Genomic DNA, 20,669 nt, shown 5'->3' with positions numbered 1-20,669 from the left:
AATTTGCATCTTTGAGTAAAAAGAAGACAAGATGTGATCTTGAGGTAGAATTGCAGGCTTAGCAACACATTTATGGATAGGGGAGGGTGAAAAAAGAGTTAAGAATACTCCAGGTATGAGAATCTGAAGAATCTCTCTGATTTTTCTGTACTAATCCTTTCTTATAATAAATTACCTCCACCCTAGACATTCCCCTTCTCCCATTTGGTACTTCCTCTCAATTATCAAAACTTCTATGACTGGAAGCTTTCATGCTAGAAATTTTCAGCTGCCCGGAGGTAGGAAAAGACTCAGGAGAAAGTAATGTCACAGAAGTTAATAATGGAGACAATATCCAGGAAAGGGATTGGTTGGCAATATCCAAAACTCTTGAAGAGATCAGGAAAGAAAAGGACTAAGAAAATACCATCAAAGGCAGCAGTGGAGAGCTCCAGTAACTTTTGAAAGAGCAATTTCAGGAGAATTGTGGGGTTAGGAGCAAAATTGAAAGGGACTGAAGAATGAATAAGTAGCTAAAAACTGGAAACAACAAAAGTAAATAGCTCTAGTTTAGGAGTGAAAGGAAGGAGAGCCATTGGTCATTAGCTTGAGAGGAGTAAAGAATTAGTGAAAGGTCTTGATTTTTGCTTTGTTTTTAAAGATAAGGAGATCTGGGTATGTTTATAGGCAGTAGGAAAGGAGCCCATAGAATGGAGATGATCAGGAACAGAGAGAGAGACAGAGAGAGACAGAGAAACAGAGAGAGATAGAGAGAGAGAGAGAAACAGAGAGAGACAGAGAGACAGAGAAACAGAGAGAGACAGAGACAGAGACAGAGAAAGAGAGATAGAGAAACAAAGAGAGACAGAGAGAGAGACAGAGAAACAGAGAGAGACAGAGACAGAGAGAGATAGAGAGAGAGACAGAGAGAGGGAGAGACAGAGAGACAGAGACAGAGAGAAATGGAAAAAGCAAGCCCCCAAAGATGGAAGGGGAAGGACTTTTGTTAAGGAGAAGGACCATTAAAGACTGAAAGGAGGAGGGGGGATGTGTAAAAGGATTTTGAGCTGGAGGGTCAGGGAGATGAGGGAGCTCATAACAGATGTTCTAAATTTTCTCAGTTAATTGAAAGATGAGGAGATCATCTACTGAGAGAATAAGTCAGGAAGGGTGTTTTAGACCTAAGAAATTTTCATTTTGAAGTATGACTGAAAAGGTTGTCATGCAAGATGACAACTCAGTTTAGATTAGATAATGTGAATTTACAGCATTATAGTTTCAGTTTCTTCATGTGTATAATGAAGAGGTTGTCCTCGATTGTCTCTATTGTCTTTTCCAGCTCTAAATCTGTGATCTATGATATGTTTGAATACTGGACCTTCCACTTCCTACTTGTGTGGCTTCACCAAGTCATTTGACGTCTGAATCTTAGTTTTCTCATTTGTAAAATGAGGGAGTTGGATTAGATGACCTCTAAGGTTTCTTCCAACTCTAATTATATGATTCCGTGAACCTAAAGGCAGGAGATGACAAGTTCACGAGTACATTTCATACCAGGTAGACAGGATGTGAAAAAGGCAAAAGGAAAAATGGAGAAACATTTGAGGAAGGAGTGACCACTTTCCCCTGGAGGATTTATGAGTAAAATGGGACTGGAGTTGTACCTTGAAGCAAGAGAAGAATTCTGAATAACCGAGATGGAGAGAAAGAACATTTAGGGCATAAGAACACAGTAGGGAGAATGCAGGACACCTCAGCTAGTAGCCTCGATTTTGTTTTGGTTTTTGCAGAGAGGCAATTGGGGTTAAGTGACTTGGCTAGGGTCACATAGCTAATAAGTGTCTGAAGCTGTATTTGAACTCAGGTCCTCCTGACCCCAGGGTCGATGTTCTATCCATTGTAGCACCTCACTGCCTCTAGTAGCTTATTTTGTTGGAGTCTTTGCATGTACTCCAGATGTGTTCTAGCACATGAGCCTATGAATGAAGAGGAGTGATGAGAAATAAGGTGGTAAGGTTGGCTAGAACCAGAGAGCAGAGAGCTTTGACTTCCAGGCCTGCCTTCTGCAGGAGGCCTCTTCCAATCTCCCCAGCTCTACTACTTCCCCTTTTCAAATTATTCCCATCTACTCTGGGTATACTTTTAATCTATCCAGTAATTTACATGTGATCTCTCCTGTTCCTGTAAACTCTTCACATGTACAAAAATATTTATAGCAACTCTTTTTGTAGTGGCCAAGAAATGGAAGTCAAGGGGTTGCCCATCAATTAGGGAATGACTGAACAAGCTGTGGTATATGAATGTAATGGAATACTATTGTGCTATAAGAAATGATGAACAGGAGGACTTCAGAAAAACCTGGAAAGATTTGTATGAACTGATGCTGAGTGAAGTGAGCAGAACCAGGAGAACATTATATATAGTAAGAGCCACAGTGTGTGAGGACTGTATCTGATAAGCTTAGCCCTTCACAGCAATGCAAGGACCTAAAATATTTCCAAAGGACGCGTAATGCAAAATGCCATCCACATCCAGAAAAGAATCATAGAGTCAGAACACGGAATGAAGCAAACTATTGTTTCTTTTATGTTTTGTTTTTTTCTTGTAATTTCTCGTATTTGTTTTAGTTCTTCTATGCAACATGACTAATGTGAAAATGTGTTTAATAAGAATGTATGTGTAGAACCTATATAAAATTGCATGCCATCTTGAGGAAGGAAGGGGAGGAAATTTAAAACATATGGCAGTGATTGTTGAAAACTGAAAACAATTAAGTATATTAAAAAAAAAAAAAACTCGAGCACAAAGGTTGTTTTTTTGCCTTTCTTTTTATCTCCAGCATTTAGCACAGTGCCTGATGAGAGGTAAGCATCTAACAAATGCTTGTCAATTCATTTACTGTAAAATGAAGTGCTTAGATTTAGATAATCCCTATGGTCCCTTCCATATTCTATCATCCCACAAATATTTGAACACTACATTCTTTTCTAGATGAGATATTTTTATTTGTTAAAAAAAAAAAAAGTAGTCCCTGATGACTTGAGTTTTCCTCCCCAAAAGTGTGAAGCAGTTTGGCTCAGAGGAAAGAACATTGGAAAAGGAGTGAGGTATCCAACTTTTATCCTGACCTGCTGCTCATTCATAGTGTAATCTTGACCAAGTGAGTCAGTGTGCTGTGACAATAAGAATACCCTTGAACTTTCCCATAAATCAAGGATTCTTAACCTTTTTCTTTGTGCCATGAATCCCTTTAACAGTCTGGTAAAGCCTATGATAAATCCCTTCTCGGTATAAATGCATAAAATAAAATACATATTGGATTACAAAGGATACCAATTATATTGAAATATAGTTACGAAGTATTTTTAAAAATCAAGTTCACAGACTCAGATAAGAAGCCCTGCTCTAGATTAAAAGGCAAGAAGATGAGCTGGTGTCTGGATGCTAGACTATGTCTCTGGCTTGTGTTCAAGGACTTTTTCAGCTTGGCAGAATCTGCCAGGGTGTCTTGTTCCGCTGGCACAGACTTTGATATTCCAGGTCACCTCCATGTTGTAATAAAACACTAGAGAAGAACTTTTGTGGAAGAGATAATGCTGATTTCTTATAACTAGTATTAAAGACACTGGGCACTTTTCATTTCCAAACAGTTTCTACCATTTTTTTGGGTTATACTTGAGATTTAAAACAAGAAGGGATCATGGGCTCATAGAACAGCTGCCAGTATGCATCTGGCAGGGATGGGAAGTTGTGGAAACAGCATGGAGGTTTTTAAGTCAGAACATCTGGCTCTGCTACTTATTACCTGTGTAACACTGGATAAGTCAACTGGGTAAATATGTCCAAAGCCTAATCTTGAGGAGTCTATTTTTTTTTTTTTGGTTCAACCTATGACTAATAGTAGGGAAAGCTTAGGAAGAACCCCCTCTCTATCTAGGCAATCTGGCAGTCACTCTAAAACAAGGTTTTGGAAAATTGCCTGGGATATGGAATGATCAATTTGACTTGACCATGAACTCAGTTCTTCCTGACTCCCAACACAGGCTCTCTATATCCGTTTATCCACAATGCCTCTTTTTTTTCCCCTCAATAAAAGGGCCAATGATTTCACTTGCATGAGGGCCTCTCCATACTGGTGTGTATCATCAGGACATGCCCAGGTCCTGCCAGGGTGGTCCTTGACTATATAGCATCCCAGTGGAGGTCCAGTAGGGGAAAGTACACTGGGTTTGGAGTCAGAGATCATCTGAGTCCTAATTTTATCATCTGTCAAATGAAGCCTCTAGACGATGAAATCTCTATAGTCCCTTCCAGTTCTCAGTTTATGACCCTAGAACACACTCTATGCTACAGGAATTCTAGGTCAACCCAATCAGAGGCTAAATCCATGGAGTCTGGTCAGCCTTGAGAGTGCAGTAAAAAGAATAGCTCCCAGAAATCAGTCATTCTGCAGGGAGGTACTGTCATGGAAAAAGCACAATGGTTTAAAAGACCTGAGTCTACTGTTTATTTCCTGCGCAGCCTTGGTCAAGTTAGCTTGTCTTACTGTTTCTGTTTCTGTCTCTTTTCTTTGCATTTAGCCTCAATACCTCAGGGTATTGAGGCTAATATATATTATTATATATAATATGTTATATATTACATAGAATATTATATATAATAACATAAAATGAGAGCATTGGATCTGATGGCTTCTTCATTTCCTTCTGGATTCCCCATTGGATCCTTTCTCCTGGCAACAGCTTAAAACCCCTTTGTGAAAAGGAAAAGACAGTGATCACAACACATAAATCAGGGACTGTCTATACTCCAAATGTCCTGGTCTGTGACCATACATAAATCCAGGAACAAGGCTGTCTTATTGATTTTTTCCCCCTGGATTCCACTTGTTTGGTCTTTGCCAGGATGCTGTTACCTCCTGAGTGGCCTGGAAGTTGAACATGAGCCCTAACTACAATTTTTATTGCTAGCCCACATACATCCCTGGATGCCCCCAAAACTAAACTACTTGCCGGCTGCTAGCATTTCATGATGGCAGGTATCATGCTAGGGCCTTAGATCCATTCACGATTGATATTCTAACGGTTCTCAAGTAGATGCCAAACTGATATTCCTGAAACACAGATCTCACATCATCTTCTTCCCACTCAAAAATCTTCAGTAGATCCCTATTGCTACTAAGAGAGGATACAAAATCCTCACTTTGGCATTTAAAACCCTTCACAATTTGATCCCCATCTTCCTTTCCTGCCTCTTATCATATTGCCTCCCTTTAAAAACTCTCTATTCCAGCGAGATTGGCCAATTAGCTCATCCTTAGAGAAGATACATCTCTGACATCTGTGCCTTTGTACAAGTGATCCCTCTTGCTAGAGAATGTAACCTCCCCTGACTTCTGCCTCTTGACTTTGTTCAAAGTCTAGTTTCAAGTACTACCTTATACGTGAAGCCCTTTCTAATCCTTCTCCCCCCACTCCTATTTCTTTGCCTCCTGAAATTACTCTGTATTATATTTTTATTGTATTATTTTGTATGTATTACTCATTTACTAATTTATGAATAGGTTGTAACTTCCTGGTAGAATATAAGCTTCCTGAGGGCAGGGGGACCTATTCTCTTTTTCATATCCCCATCACCTAGTATAGTACCTTGCTTGTAGCAGGCTCTCAACCGTTTAGTTGAATCATACTGATGATTGTAATCACGTAGTCTCTAAACACACACACACAATCCCCCCAAATTGTCAGTGTCCCTAAAACAATGGGGTTTTTTTGCATATGTTTTACATATTTACTCCCTAGTGATCCCTGGTAGAGTGGGTATTTCCTGAAGGAAAAGGACTATCTAACTTTTGTCTCTGTATCTCTAGCACTTAGCACACTATCTGACACATGGCAGGCCATTAATACATGCCTGTCCTGGTTGATTAAGCAATGCTACTGGAGGCCAAAGTCAGTGATAGCAAAAGCATCCCCCACCCTCCTTCCAGCCCTTCCCCTTCCCCCAGGAAGCAAAGCACAGTGGGTGAGGAGGAAAGCATCACCTCCAGGCAGTCCACCACCCCAAGCAAATGCCTGTTTGGGCAATTGCAGAAAGCATCAGCAGCCAGTATGAGAAAGTTACGCTGTTTTATTTCACAGGACAGCTCCACGTCAAACCAGCGGCTTGGTCTACAGGGCACCATCAGTGTGTGGGAGGGACAAAGGATCCAAACAGACAGTCTAAATGAAGGACATTTGGTTGTACCATACAGAAACAATATCCAGAGGAACAATGATGATCATCAGAGTAGAGAGGGGAGGGCACAGTTTCCCCGGGTTGCTTAGATTTGTATACAGTGATATTGGGGTAGGGGAGAGGCGAAGGGGACAGAGGGGTAGAGAAGAAATGCCAGCCACTGGAAAGTGATCAGAAGTGTCTCTACTGCCAAACCATGTAAACTGTCACACTGCTAGGAGATAATAGAGTTCAAAATGTACAAAAATCTCTATCCAGGATATACTTTCTGTCTAGGAAAGGAAAAGTGCACTAATGTTCTGGTTACAGAGAACAGTCACATTGGAGATGGCTGGCATGGGAGAGTTCAAAGGGAAAGAGGAAGCAGCAGGTGTGGGGAGGGGAGCCAAGCCAGCACCAGAGGATGGACTGCCTACTTCTGAAAAGAGCAACTTTTGGCAGCCTGTAAGAAGAGAGCCCAGTGAGTCCCAGATATAACAGGAATACCATTCCTCCCTGCCCACTGCCCTCAACCTGGGTGAAGCCTTGGCACACATGGGAACTCCAGTTGCCCTGAAGGTGGAAAATTCTAAACAACCCAGGAGAAATAGATGTCTGAATCTGAACCCAGCTTAAGATGTCTGAATTTGCTCTGCATAGCAGAAAATCAAATCAATAACAACCCCCTCCTCCTATTCCCTGTTGTCTCTCCCTTCCATGTTACCTTTTTATGGTCTGGGGCCCTCCTGGGCTTCTCAGTGGCTAATTGTGAGAGCAGGAGTCTTGGCCTAGGAGGCATGAACTCTGACCCTTAACAGCTGTGTAACTCCAGGCAAGTCACCCCCCCTCCCCATTCTAAACAGAGCCCTCCTCATCTGCAAAAGAGAGAGAAAAATACTTGCACCATCTATGTTCCAGGGTTGTTGTGAGAGAAGCGCTTTATGAACCTTAAAGTGCTAAGTAAATGAGTTATTATTATAGTTATTGTTCCTTGTTGAGGAAAATGGTAAATAAGTGAACAAAATCAGGAACCAAAAGACTGGGGGGAGCGGGGGAGACTGTGACATTTGTCCTTGGAGTCTGTCCTTTGGCCAGGTTCTGCGCTTTAAGTGCCACCATACCACCAAGTAGTAGGAAGGCTTCCACATTCATACTTAAAGGAATGAGAAAACCCAAGAAGGCAACCCAACAAAACCAGCCAAACAGCCGGTCCAAGTAGCTCAAACAGAAAAATTCCAGCTATGATCCTTCTGGCAGCCTGTTTTCCCTTTAGGTTTTGTATTCTGAGGGAAAAAAAATGTTTTGTAGCCACTTATCAAACTATCTCCTCACTTGCTATCAAAGAATCCAGTATTTCAGAGTGGGAAGGGATCTCAGAGCCATGGAGGTCAACTCTGTTATTTGTCATACAGGTGCTCCAACAGTCATTGCTGAAAGGTCTCCAAGGGAGTCTGGCATTCTACAGAGGCGGCCCATTCAACTTTGAGGCAATTCTCATTGTTCCAAGTTTTTGCTTTCAGGAAGCTTGAATTGGCTTTTTTTTTCATTTCTATCCAATGTTCCCAGTTCTGCCCTCTGAGGCAGAAATTCCACATGTCCGCCCTCAAATATTTCAAAAACAGATATTGTATGTCTCTCCCTTCCCCTTCCCCCATTCCAAATTTTCTCTTCTCCAGTATGTTTCATCCCTAGTTCCTTCAGTCAGTTCTCCTATGGCAAGGTCTCAAGGTCCTTTGTCACCTTAGTTGAGGTCCTTTGAACACTTTCTAGTTTATCTTCTTTTAAGCCATGATATCAGAAAAGTGGCTCATCTTTTTCCCTACCTCCTACTGCTGCATTTCTTAATTAAAAGGTCCCTTCCTCCCTTGGGAATTTAGCCCAATGGTACAAAAGGAAAAAATAGGGTGGCATTCACCGCCTCTGCTCAGGATTCATGCCAATCTTGTGTTCTGGGATTTTCTAAAGGCGCTTAAAGGTGAGAAAACATTCGTACTGAAAACAAGAAAAGGCAAGAATTTCATAGAGACCCACAATTACTAAAGAGGAAAAGGAAAAGAAAAAAGAAAAAACAAGGGGTCAGGTTGGAAAGCAGGGTTTGATATCAAATCCCCGAGAAAGATTGGCAAATGCTGGTCCTCTCTCCAGGACAACATGGGAAACTGGACCAGAAATCACGTCTTTGGTCAGTTTTAAATGAATGTCTCACTGGTTCATCTTTAGAACAGACTGAGCACCTGCCCCCCCAGAAAGACAAAAGGTTTTAGCCTCAAGAGTTCGACTAAGGTGAAACAAATAAAACAAAAAACTCTAGAAAGCCAGAGAGCGAATTGAGATCATCACAGTTTTCAGCAACGCTTATGAACAAGTGTGTAAACACCACTTCCCCTTTTAAAATTGATTATACCAAGGACTATTAACTAATGACTACATTCCCCACACACACACACTGTACAGTGAAAGATTAGGTTTGTAGGGGGGAGGGTTGTTTTGTTTTTATATTGATCTATCTACTAAGTGCAAAGATTTGGTCAGTGGCACTGGCTACCATTAACGTTTAGCCTTTTTTTATACAGTTTTCATTTCAATAGTTACTTTTCTAGCATTTCAACAAATACAACACTATCGATCAGACTAGAACAGGCAAGGGTCAGGAAGATCCACGTTGTGAGAAGCATGCATGGGTCCTGGCTGTTGAGAGAGAATGTGAAAGCAAAAAATTTTGTGGAATTTTTCTTGTTTGCTTCTGCCCAGCAGGTCAACATTCACCCTGGGGGCAACGTAGCTATGGTACTTCTACCCAGGTGGGAGGCCTTTCCTGGGTGAGAAAGTGTGAAATAATTCTATAGGGAGAAAATGGGGTGCTGAAAAGAAAATGACTAAGGCTTTATCAACAACACAGCCCAAGACTGCTGGTAAAATTCATTGGGGGAAAATATCATCGGCAAAATTTGGAGAGGGGGAATTATCATCTCAGTTGATTGGTAGAATTTTTCATTTTGCAACAGGCTGTCTTGGTGGTGTGGGAACACTCAGCCAAAATGGCAGGAGTATAGAATTTGGACTTGTGGCTCTTAGGCAGATAGATGGGAAGAAGTCGTTAGTCCCTAGAAGATGATATAACAGGCTTGCGAATAAGTGACCAAAATATACAAGTCTATATATTTTTTCTTATAAATGGGCAATTCTCTCATAGGAAGTTTTTTTAAAAAGTGACCACTAGGGTACTTATTCCAGGGATTATACAGTATAGTGCATTGTGCACTGCATTAGGAGGTAAGTGACCCAGGTTTTTAGTCCTGGCTCTGCTGCTTAGCAGCTATGCGACCTCAGACAAAAATCACTTCTCCACAACTCCATTACCCAGTTTCAAAAATGGTGATGATGGCCTGGTGGGGGATTGAGTCAAAGGATCTTGAGCCTCCTTTTATATTTAAGATTTCCAATTCACAAAACCAGGGTTGACCTTAGGCAAAAATGTAATGGATGTGAAACTTGTCTTTGGTTCCCCTCCACTCTTCCCCTTTCGACAGCCTTCAAACCCTTTCCCTCTCCAGGTACCCGATATCCTCATGCACCCTGGCTCTTGCTATCAGACAAGAAAACATCCCATTCATTAACACTATGACATGAGGACTTAACAAGACATACTTCATGTGGGGAGGGGATACTGCTATATTTTCCAAAGGGCAAAGGTCAATGCTTAAGCTAAAGGAATGAATCACTAATGGGAGAAATCCAGGGATCCTTGAAAGAGATGTTCCTGGGAGGCCAGAAAGACTGAGGCAAAAGTTCCCTCTGATGCATCGAGTGAGCCCTGCAAGCAACATATACTATTATTGATGCATGATGACAACTGGCTCCTTGATAGGCTGGCAAGAAAATTCCATCACTATCCACTCCTCTAATAGCAGCAGAAGGTTTCCAAGGGTGCTGCTTGGTTGATGTTACAGCAGAACTTTCCTTGCTCATCAGCACAGCTATGGAAGTAAACATCCAGAGGCCTTGGGAAGTAGGGGTTGAGAAAGAACTGGACAAGGTGAGGAGAGGTTTTTTCCTGGATGGATATTCAAGATCTAAGTAGGAGGGCTCAGATTCAAACTGGGTTCACCTAGGCTCCAACACCCTGTGGCTTTTGGCACATCCCTGGAGAAATGGATTCAAGAGGCCAGAAGAGAAAATAAAATGAACTAAGAGAAACACAGAGGGTCCTGAACCCAATCAGGAGAGAGAAGACTCGATCATCATACATTAAGAAATCATGCATCCCAGCTCCATCAGCACATTTTCCCCTCCCCAAAGGGAGGAAACAGAAAGCAGTTTCATTTGCATAAACTCCACCAGGTGTATTATACAGTACAGAAAGTGCAAACTCTTACCCCATCAGACTGGCTCCTGTCTGATCTGGTCAAATATGGCTCATGCGTTTCATGCAAGAGGGAGGACCCCAACCCAAGTGAGACTCTCGGGAATGACTGTGCAACTTGAAATAGACCAATGGAAACCAAAGCCTCCTTGCCTGTTCAGTCCCAGTTTGACACGGTGATAATTAGTAAAAAAGAGGAAAAAGGCAAATTAAGGATTTCCCAAACAGTCTAAGTTAAACCACTATAGTTATATCTGTTGGTTTATTACTACTGCTCTGTTGGGTCTGGAAGTATTCAACACCACTGGATTCTCTTTTTTTTCCTTTTTTTTTTTTAAACACACACAACACTGTGCTACGTTTCGGCTTAGGTACTTATAATCCCCTTTTTCTACACACAAATACAAGGGTTTGGTGGTTGGGGGTGGGGTGGGGGTGGCAGGTTCTTATTGTCCATTTTGAGTGTATCTCAGTGGCAGATGGCTGACCCTCATCCCTCTGGTAGGTTATCAGGAGTCTTTCAAGGCTTGCCAGGAAGGGTTCCCCAGTCACTGAGGAAAGCCTGTTTGCCAGTGGTGTTGCTGTCTCTTTTCTGAGTAGATGGTTACAGAAGTCACACCACAGTCTCTTGAGATGCCCATTTACATGGAAAGGAAATCTCCAAAGGTCAGAGCTCTATTGCTTCATGCACAGTTGCTGTGTGCCCCCAAAATCTCCCAGAGAAGCCCCACAAATCCAACCAAACCACTCTACGGGAGATGTTTAGTGGCACAGGTCTGAGGTAAATCTAATTTTCATAGAAAGGGACATGATACTTTATACACTTGGTATGTGTGTTTACATATACAGTATATGTATATAGATGCATAAATATGTGTATATATACACCCACAGACACATACGTACATATCTATATATATATATATAGAATAATTTCCAGTGACAATAAGCAGAATAAGCCTTTTTTACACTTTGCTGAAATCTTATGAAAAGCTTCTGTTCAGATTACTTCGGTGTCTGTACATATCCCTATGCATATATACACACACTCTATGTCTATCTGTTTCTGCAAATAGATAAATACAGATGGCAACCAATACCATAAACTCAATGCTCTACACATCTTTCCTGGGTAAGTTGTCTTTGGACCACTTTTCTTCACCTGATACCAAAAGACATGCCCACCCTGGGTTTTGCCCTGGAGAGAAGTGGCTGCCAATGCCAATGACTCGGTTTCCTTCATTTGAGGCCATCCAGTTTGAGCACTACATGGTCCCTGACTTGTCAGAGGAGCTGTTGGGGAACATCTTTTCAGTGGGGGTCACCGCTGGGCTGCCCATCCCTGAGCTGCTGCTGCTACTGGATCGGTGCTGGACGACAGGGCGGATAGGCCGCATGGGTGGGGGGCGGAGCTGGGCACCCGCCAGCCGGGCAGACAGTGCGGGTTTGAACGTCGTCATCATCTCTGTGGTGGAGCTGCTGCTGCGGCGCATGGCAGCATCTGGGTCTCGGATGACGATCGTGTGCAGAGGGCTGGCGGGTTCTGAGCTGATGGAGCCCAGGGGTGGGTTCTTCATGGGCTCTAGAGTGTCCAGGACCACATCTGGAGCCTGTTTGACAGTGTTTTGCCTTTCAAGCTCTCGAAGCTCATGGAGGGCCGTGCTCATGGTCTTCTCGATGTCCTACAGGGAAGAAAGAAAACAAACCCATTAGCATCCCCAACTCTATGACAGAGGTAGTAGGAGTCCCAAGTTCTTGCCCTGGTGCTGCCACTGACCAAGTTGTGTGGCCCTGGACAGGTGGCCTAATCTCTTTGGATCTCAGATTTTTCATATGTAAAATAGGGAGAATAATCTTCCTCTTCGTTCCTCCCCCCACCTTACTACCTTCCTTATAAAGCTACTTTGGGGATCAAAATGTTGTGAAATTAAAAGGTCTACTCTAGACAAACCTAAGAGATGATTCCTATTGTGAGGCTACAATTTCTGAGACTCAAGCCCTCTTATCCAGGTCTACAACTTTAGTTTCTAGGGTGTCTTACTCTTAGCACTGGAGGGGACTTTGGAGTCAGTCTAGAATCAATCTTGCTTAAAACACAAAACTCCTCTACATCATATTTGGCAAGGGATCTTCCTGCCTTGGTTTGAACATCACTAAGGTCCCTTCTAGCTTGGCATCTATCACCATATGACCTCTGGGGACAGGGAATTTAACCCCTTAGCAAGGCAACACCTTTCCATTGTGGGACATCTTTATTTCTCATCAAGTATATTGAGCTAAAATCTGCCTTTCTATAATTCCTCCTAGTCCTGCCCTCTGGAACCACTCAAAACATGTCAACTCTTCACATGACAGAATAGTATTAGGGACTGATCCGAGAATTTCATTTTATCAGCATAGAGAATTCCTGGGAGAAGAAACTCCCTCTACCAGTGCAGGTTTGTATCTTCTCTGAAACTTGAGCATCCAAGAGAGTTGACCAGAGCCCCAAGAGGAAATGTCCAAGTGACAACCCTTCAGATATTCCCAGGTTTGTGTTTCCAATCTTAATTAAATAACTGTTGCTGGGACCTTAATTAAACATTTAGCTTCCTGGAGCTTGGACTTCTCCTACTGGAATTACCCTCTGCTCTTGAAGCCCCATCCTCTGAGGGGAAACTCTCAGACCAGTCATATCTTCATCCTTCTCTAGGTCCTACTCCTGACTATCTGGACATTCTCTACCATGTTGCTGCTCTGGTACCTCTTGGTCCCCTCACACCTTTTTTAGTTTTCTTTTATGTGTTGTCTTATGCTTCTAGAGGGCAGGCTCTGTGTTTTTCCTTGCATTTGCTTTTCTAGCATTTAGCATATTCTAAGTACTTAAAAAATGCTTGTTTAACTGTTTACCAGATGGCCTCTGATATCCCTTTCAAATCTGAGATTATATGATTCTCTGACTCTTAATAGTCTTAGGTAGGAAAAACTTTCAGTAAGTAAAGTTTGTTTTCAGTGGTAAAGTCCTTCCATTCTTCTTTCTACATCCTGTTCCTGTTTTTTATTTCACTCCTCCTCGACCCAATATCCAGATCCCATCTACTGGCATTGTTTCCTCTGGCTGCCCACAATCCCCATTGTGGGTCACCAGGGACTCCCCTCCCCATGAAAGGCTCCAGCCTCCAACCAAATCTTCCTCACCCAGTTGTCTGAAACAAAACTTACCTGTCTTGTGTCCCATGTTTTCAGGGCCTTGGTAGATGATTAGTGCTAATTTAACAAATTAACTGGAACTAAGATGTTGATAGTTGACAAAGTCTCAATGTTATCCCTTCTTTAAAAAAATCTACATTTTAACGAAAGGCAAAAAGCTTGGGCGAAATGTAGGTACCACATCCCTTTCTCCTCGTCTCATATCACTCAGATGCCTTCTGCCTGTCTCCTCCTTTATCCCTGTCTCACATGAAGAGGTGGCTCTTATCCATGCCAGGGCTAGCCCCTGTTTATGCAGAAGTGATTACATTCCATCCTGTCTTTTCCAGTTGATTGTCTCCACTATCATCCTACTCTCTCACTAATCTTCAATCTCTTCATGTCTACTGTATGTTTCCCTACTGCCTACAAACAAGCCTATGTCTCTTCTATTCTCAAAAAACTCCCACTTGATCCATCTATCCCCCACTACATGCTTCCTTCCTTTTCTGGCTAAACTCTTTGAGAAGACTGTCTACAATCCAAATCCTCCTGACTTCATCATTCAACTGAAACTTCCCTCCAAAGTTACCAATGATCTCTTAATTGCCAAATCCCAATCCTTATCTTTCTTAACCACTCTGCAGCCTCTGACATGTAGATCACTTTCTTTTTTCTAGATTTTCATGACACTTCTCTCTTGTCCTACCTATCAGACTGCTCCTTCTCATTCTCCTTTGTTGGATCTTCATCCAGATCATGCCCACTAGCCATGTATATCCCCCAACGTTCTGTCCTGGGCCCCTTCTCCTCACTCTCTATACTATTTTGCTTGGTGATTTCATCAGGCTTCATGGATTCAATTATCATCTCTATGCTGATGATTCTCATATCAGCTTGCCTCACCTTGATCTTTTTCTTTACCTCCTAGTCTTGTATCTCCAACTGCCCAGTGGACCGAGACACCTTAAACTCAACATGTTCAGAACTGAACTCATTTCTTTTCCCCTAAAATATCCCCACTTCCTAATTTCTCTACTTCTATCCTCTCAATCACCCAGGTTCCCAACCTTGGAATCATCCTTGACTCCTCATTCTCTCTCACCCTTCAAATTCAATCTGTTGACTAGCCCTGTTGATTCTACCTTTATAACATCTCCTGTGTGCACTCCCTTCTTTCCTCTGCCAACAGCCTGGCATGGACCCTCATTACCTCACATCTGGACTACTGTAAGTACCCTTCTGGTAGATCTGCCTGCTTCATCTCTCATGACTCCGTTCCATCTTTTACTCAACTGTTAAACTGATCTTCCTAAAGCACAAGTCTAATCTTAATAACTCCCTGCCCCCTACTGAATAAACTCCACTGGTTCCCTATTGCCTTCAGGATCAAATATAAGATCCGTGATTTGATATTTAAAGCCCTTCATAACCTCATCCCTTCCTACCTTTCTACTCTTCATATCCATTACTCTCCACCATGTACTCTTCCATCCAGTGACACTGGCCTTTTTTCTATATCATCAATAAGATCCTTTATCTCTTGGTTTCTGGCATTTTCACTGGCTGCCTCCCATGCATGGAATGCTCTTCCTCCTTATCCCCACCTCCTGGCTGCCTTGATTTCCTTCAAGTCTTAGCTAAAATTCTATCTCCTACAAGACTCCCTGCCCTCAATTCTACAGCATTCCCTCTCTTGAATAGATCTTGCCAATCTATCCTATGTATATCATGTTTGTACATAGTTGCTTACATGTTGTCTGCACTATTAGCCTGTGAGCTCCTTGAAGGTAGGGACTGTCTTTTGTCTTTCTTGGCATCCCTGATGGCTAACACAGTGCCTGGAATGTAGTCCATTTTTAATAAACGCTTACTGACTCGGTAGACGGCCATTTAGGGTAGTTATGTTCCCACCTGATTTTTCGTTTATCTGTGACAAATCTTGCTTTCAACATTTTTTTGACCTCATCATGCATTCTGCTTAATTAATTCATCTGTTGACACCACTGCTTCCTTTGCTTATTCTAGGCCAGAAGGCTGGCTGAAAGATAAAACTTTAAAAAAAAATTTCATTACCCCCTCACTCTCCCCCAAGGAAAGTGTGAGCCAGAAAGACAGAAAGCTTAAGAGAGAGAGCAGCTTGGCTGAAGCTTGTGCCATGCATTGGTCTGAGAGGTGATACTGTCTTTTCCCAGAATGGGGGTGCATGGAGAAGGTGGGGAGAGGAATATAGTAGATAGGTAAGCCAACAGCTCTCCGTATCCTACAGTGGGACTGGACATCAGAGTTTCATGATTTAGTTGAAGTGTTCCAAGTTCTCAGAATTCCAGCTATGGTTATAACAGTCAAACAGACATGTAAAAGCTGATTCCAAATCCAAGTCAATGGTAGGGTGATTATTATTTTTTTTCACGGTAGGGAGACATTATCTGTTATTCTAGACTCTTCAAATCTTGGCTTCCCTTCACAATTACACACTCAAATGAGAAATGACCATAGCCCACCCCACCCCCCTTCCCTACTAATTCACCAATTCACAAAAAAAATGTGTCTATTTGGGGGTGGGATAGATTTTGCCTCCTAGGCTTATGTTTTCCCTTTTCCCCAATAATTCAGAGAGGCATCAAATTGATACTTGAATTTTTTTCTTTCACATTGCAGGATAAGGCTAATAGTTCCCTATACAACAGAGAGCCATGCTACAACAAAGCTCATATAGATTATGATGTCTAGATCTTGGGTCAAGCTATGGCTTCAAGAATATTCTCTGTCGCTGCCTGGTGGTGGGAACTTGGGCAAGTGATATCCTCTGAGTCTCAGTTTTCTTCGTTGTAAAAAGAGGGCACTAGGTGAAAATCTTAAAAGACTTATTCAGCTCTAAGATTCTATGAATCTATGAAATGCTTTGAGTCTCTAATAATAAGAGCTATTTGTGTATCTAATAGATATCTAATAATAATAAATATATATCTAATAAAAAGAGCATTTTAAAGTTTGAAAAACATACTATCTTCTTTGAGTCTCACATGTGAGGAAAGGATTTACCATCTGTTTGATTGTTTTTGGAACAGATCTATTATTTTTTCACTGTAAGGAACTTCTGATGGAAGCTCCCTCCATAGATGTACTTTAGCTACCAGGCTGCAACTCTGTCTTGGAGAGTTAGGTGGGGGCACCAAGTGACTTGCCTGTGATCACACTACGTGTCAAAGGCAGAATTCAAACCCAGGTCTTTCTGGTACTGAGTTTAATGCTCTATTGTGCTACCTCCTCTTTCCTAAAGTGGGAAAAGAAATATGGCATATTGGAAAGAGTGCTGGATGTGAGCTTCATTTCTGGTTTTTCCAATCACTGTCACCTCACCTCTCAGTCTCAGTTTCCTCCATCCATATTTTGCAGGCTTGTTGGTAAACAGCAACATGTTAAAGAGAAGGGAGCTTCTTTAACAGTCTTCTGCACATTTCTCCTGCCCCACCCTCCATCTCCCAATAGGCTATTCTTCATGCCTGGAATGCACTCACTCCTCCCTCACCTCAGCCTCTTAGATGCCCTGACTTCTGCTAAATCTTCAAAGCTCCAAGTAAAGCTTCCACATGAAGCCTGTTCTCCTACTCAGATGGCAATGCTTCCCTTAAAATTACCTTGTATGATTCCATATGTATTTTATAAATACACTTATGCATGTATACATGTTGTCTCCCCTGACAGAATATTAGCCCTCTGAAGGCATCCAAGATTTCATTTTCGTATTTGCATCCCTATGCCTTAGAACAATGCCTGGCACGTAGTAGGCATTTAATAAAATACTTGTTGATGGATCATTAATTTCCCTCACTAGGAATCTACATTAATCTTTATGAACATTTATTTTTAAATGTATCAGCCCATAAACATTTTCACCCAGCAAATAACAGACTAGCAAGTAGTCCAGAGGCAGCTGGTGGCACCTTGGGTATGACTGAGCCTGGAAGACCAGAGTTCAGATCCTGCCTTAGATATTATTAGGTGTTGGACCCTGCACAGTAAACCTCTTCATCTTCAACTTCCTCATCCTTAAAATGAGGATGATGATTGGAACTTATCTCCCAGGGTTGTTTTGAGGATCAAATGAGATAATATGTGTAAAGTGCTTTGCAAATCTTAAAAGTTCTATACAAATGCCAGCTATGTCATTATTATAATTGGTATCAGCAAGAGTCACTAGCTGATAAGGACTCCACCAGTGACTCTTTCCAGAAAACATTTGTATTTTTAATAGACATCCAGCATTGCCTTAACCCAGGAGAGTGAACATTAGGGGTTTCTCTCAAGAGAGAAGGCTCCCAGAATGAAAAAATAAGAGAAGCCACTTTAGTGACCAGCAGAAGCCAATTCTGATCCTAGAGGAGGGGACTAAGGGGTGTTGTTCCCTCCCCCTAGTGCCCTGTTAGGGGACCGCCCTGCTGCTGTCTCCTTACTTCTGCCAGGGCTTCAGCCTCCAAAGATTTGTGGTCCCCGAGGCTGCTGTGCCGGGTGGAGCCGCAGGTCGACCTCAGCGAGTGCCCATCGGAAAGGGCCTTCTTGTCCGGGTAGTTGATGCTGCCGGCACTTCCAAATGTCGCCATCCTCCGCTTCTCTGGGCTCTCGATCCTGCCTCGGTTGAGGGGGATTTTGTGGGGGCTGCTAGGGCAGGCAGCTGCTCGAGGTGGGGTGTCTATCCCTGGACCCAGGCCCCGAGGTGGGCTGTGTGTATCACCCCCACTCCGGCGGCGGGGGATGGCAGCCCCATCTGATCTCAACCGTACTCTGCAAAGGAGCCATGGGGCAGGGGGTCATGGGGAGACAACTTTCAAACATCTCAGCTAACTCATGGGAATTTTACATGAGCTTTAAATAAGCATAATAAAACCTCATTAACTCCAACTTCCTTGATGTTCAAGTTTTCATAATTTGAGTAAGCATCAGCCTAGTTTTCCTTTGTACTGTTTCAAAAAGTGGCAGGGGAGGGGCTGCAGTTTGCTAAGTGGACAGTGTTGTTTGTTTTATAAAAAGGGGAATGTTTAACCTACTTCCAAGAATAATCTGTTTTCAACAATTTAGTTAACAATCTGCAGACGATTATCTAATGATCCTTTTTTCCCTTGTCATTAAAGTGGTACCAGCAGGACCTCAAATTGCTGGTGCTTTGTTGGCAGCTAGAGTTAGGACACAGACTTTAAATAAGCCAAACTTCATCCTATAAAAAGTGCTCTGCAATTCTGACTTTGGAATAAATGTAGACTGTACGTGCCTTCTCCCAAGGAATCCACATCAGTGAGATTTGATTGGACCAGAAACAAAGCCTCCAGCAGAATACTTTTGCTAGCTCAGTGTCCCCCAAAAATGTACCCAGAGACAAAATGAGGCATCATTCATCTTGGACAAATGGGCACTTGTGTACCAGGCTGTTTTCAGAGCACAGGATGTCTGTGAAAAATCTGAACTGTGCTCACGGAGGACTCATTTAACTCCAGCCAGGAGGCACAGATACTGGCCAGGGGGAGAGGGATAATCTATTTATAATTTTGGTGGAGGGATGTTTGCGAGGGCAGAAAACAAGCTGACAGAAAAAGGTAGGCCCATCATTTGGCCCCCTTTTGGGAGAGTTCTGCATTGTATTTCAATGATAACATTGGACTATAACATCCTATGGTTAAAAAAAAAGTCTTGGTTTAGTATTGGCGGACTTGGGTTCTAGTGGCCATATCATTGATCTGTTGTGTGATCCTTGGCAAATGACCAGAGAAGGATAATCCTTTTCTGCTTCATGTCCTGTGAGTATCAAATTGGATAATGGATGGGAAAGCACTCTGTAAATGTAAATTTTTGCATTCTATAAAGGTCACAAAAAGACTTTGAAGAGGCTGTTTAGGCAGAGGGCAGGCTGGAAGGGGAGGGGGATGCTGTTTGAGTGTTTTGAGAAAGAAGGTTGCATAATAGGGGACTAAGTGTTAGATATGATCAGGAATTCTTTAGTCCTCAGGGTCATTAGCTAAAGCTAAGCAATGCCTGTGGGTGTCTCCCAGAGGCACAGGCAGAGAAGAAGGAAGACAGGGTGAGGAGAGGAAAGAAGAAGAAGGTAGGAGAGAGGAGCTGGTGGTGGGAAGGAAAAAGAGAGAGGCAGGAAGAAAGAAATGGGAAAAGAGAACAGAAAGAGACAGAGAAGAAAGAGACAGAGACAAAGAGGCAGAGAGAGGAGAGGAGACGAGGGGAGACAGAGAGAGAGACAGAGACAGAGACAGAGAGAGACAGAGAAGGGAGGAGACAGATAAGAAGATGTATGATGGATCTGAATCCAGGTCCCAGGCTGTCAACTTGTTCAACTCCTTCCTCCTCCCCACTCCCCACCCCATTAGTGTTAGGCATTTCCTGCACCATCTTTAGCTAACATAGGCTGTACCCATATGATCTAGCTTTGCCCAGCACCAAACTTGTGCTCACCTGCTAACTCTTCCCTCCCTCAAGGACAAGAAGTCACGAGATATAGCAAAACAAGAGCCCGTCCCTACCGGCCCATTGCTCCCCCAAATCCATAGTCAGTGATGTGTTCTGTGGGGGACTGGAGGTCATTCTTGGAAGAGGCCTTGTCATCCAACAGGGGCCCACTGCTGGCTTCACTGTCAGCCTTCTGGCTCAGGCTGTCCGAGAACGCATCATCCCTGGGAAGACCAATGGACATGAGTCAAGCACAGGGGCTACTTTCCAGACCCATGGGAATAAACAGGAAGGGTAGATGCAGCTGCCCCAAGATATCCCTAAATCCTACTTATCCAGAACTTGCTCCTCCCACCTGAGGGTAAATCAGATCTCATTCCTGCCCACAGTTGGACCCGAGCTAGTTCAGGTATCTGCCACCCTCTTATCCTTTGTTTTGGCCATTGACGATGCCGTTAATGGTTTCCCTTCAAATAGAATAAATTCCACC

General features: G+C 42.7%; 1 protein-coding gene across 4 annotated transcripts in view; it reads right to left on the bottom strand.

Moving 5' to 3' along the window:
* Positions 1-6,088: 6,088 nt before the first annotated feature.
* Positions 6,089-20,669, bottom strand: part of SRGAP3 (SLIT-ROBO Rho GTPase activating protein 3) — a 269,566-nt gene continuing 254,985 nt past the window's right edge. For 3 of the 4 annotated variants that reach the window (XM_072598588.1, XM_072598583.1, XM_072598585.1), the window contains 3 exons: positions 20,254-20,403; positions 18,184-18,511; positions 6,089-12,240 (listed from right to left, as the gene is read on the bottom strand). In XM_072598588.1, the coding sequence (XP_072454689.1) occupies positions 11,824-12,240; positions 18,184-18,511; positions 20,254-20,403 (895 nt within the window). In that variant the 3' untranslated portion in view covers positions 6,089-11,823. The remainder of the gene's footprint in view (positions 12,241-18,183; positions 18,512-20,253; positions 20,404-20,669) is intronic. The other variant, XM_072598586.1, reaches the window with a different exon arrangement.

Source organism: Notamacropus eugenii, chromosome 3 (genome assembly GCF_028372415.1).
Source record: "Notamacropus eugenii isolate mMacEug1 chromosome 3, mMacEug1.pri_v2, whole genome shotgun sequence".
Classification (NCBI taxonomy): Eukaryota; Metazoa; Chordata; class Mammalia; order Diprotodontia; family Macropodidae; genus Notamacropus; species Notamacropus eugenii.
This window is presented reverse-complemented; position numbering and strand designations above follow the sequence as displayed.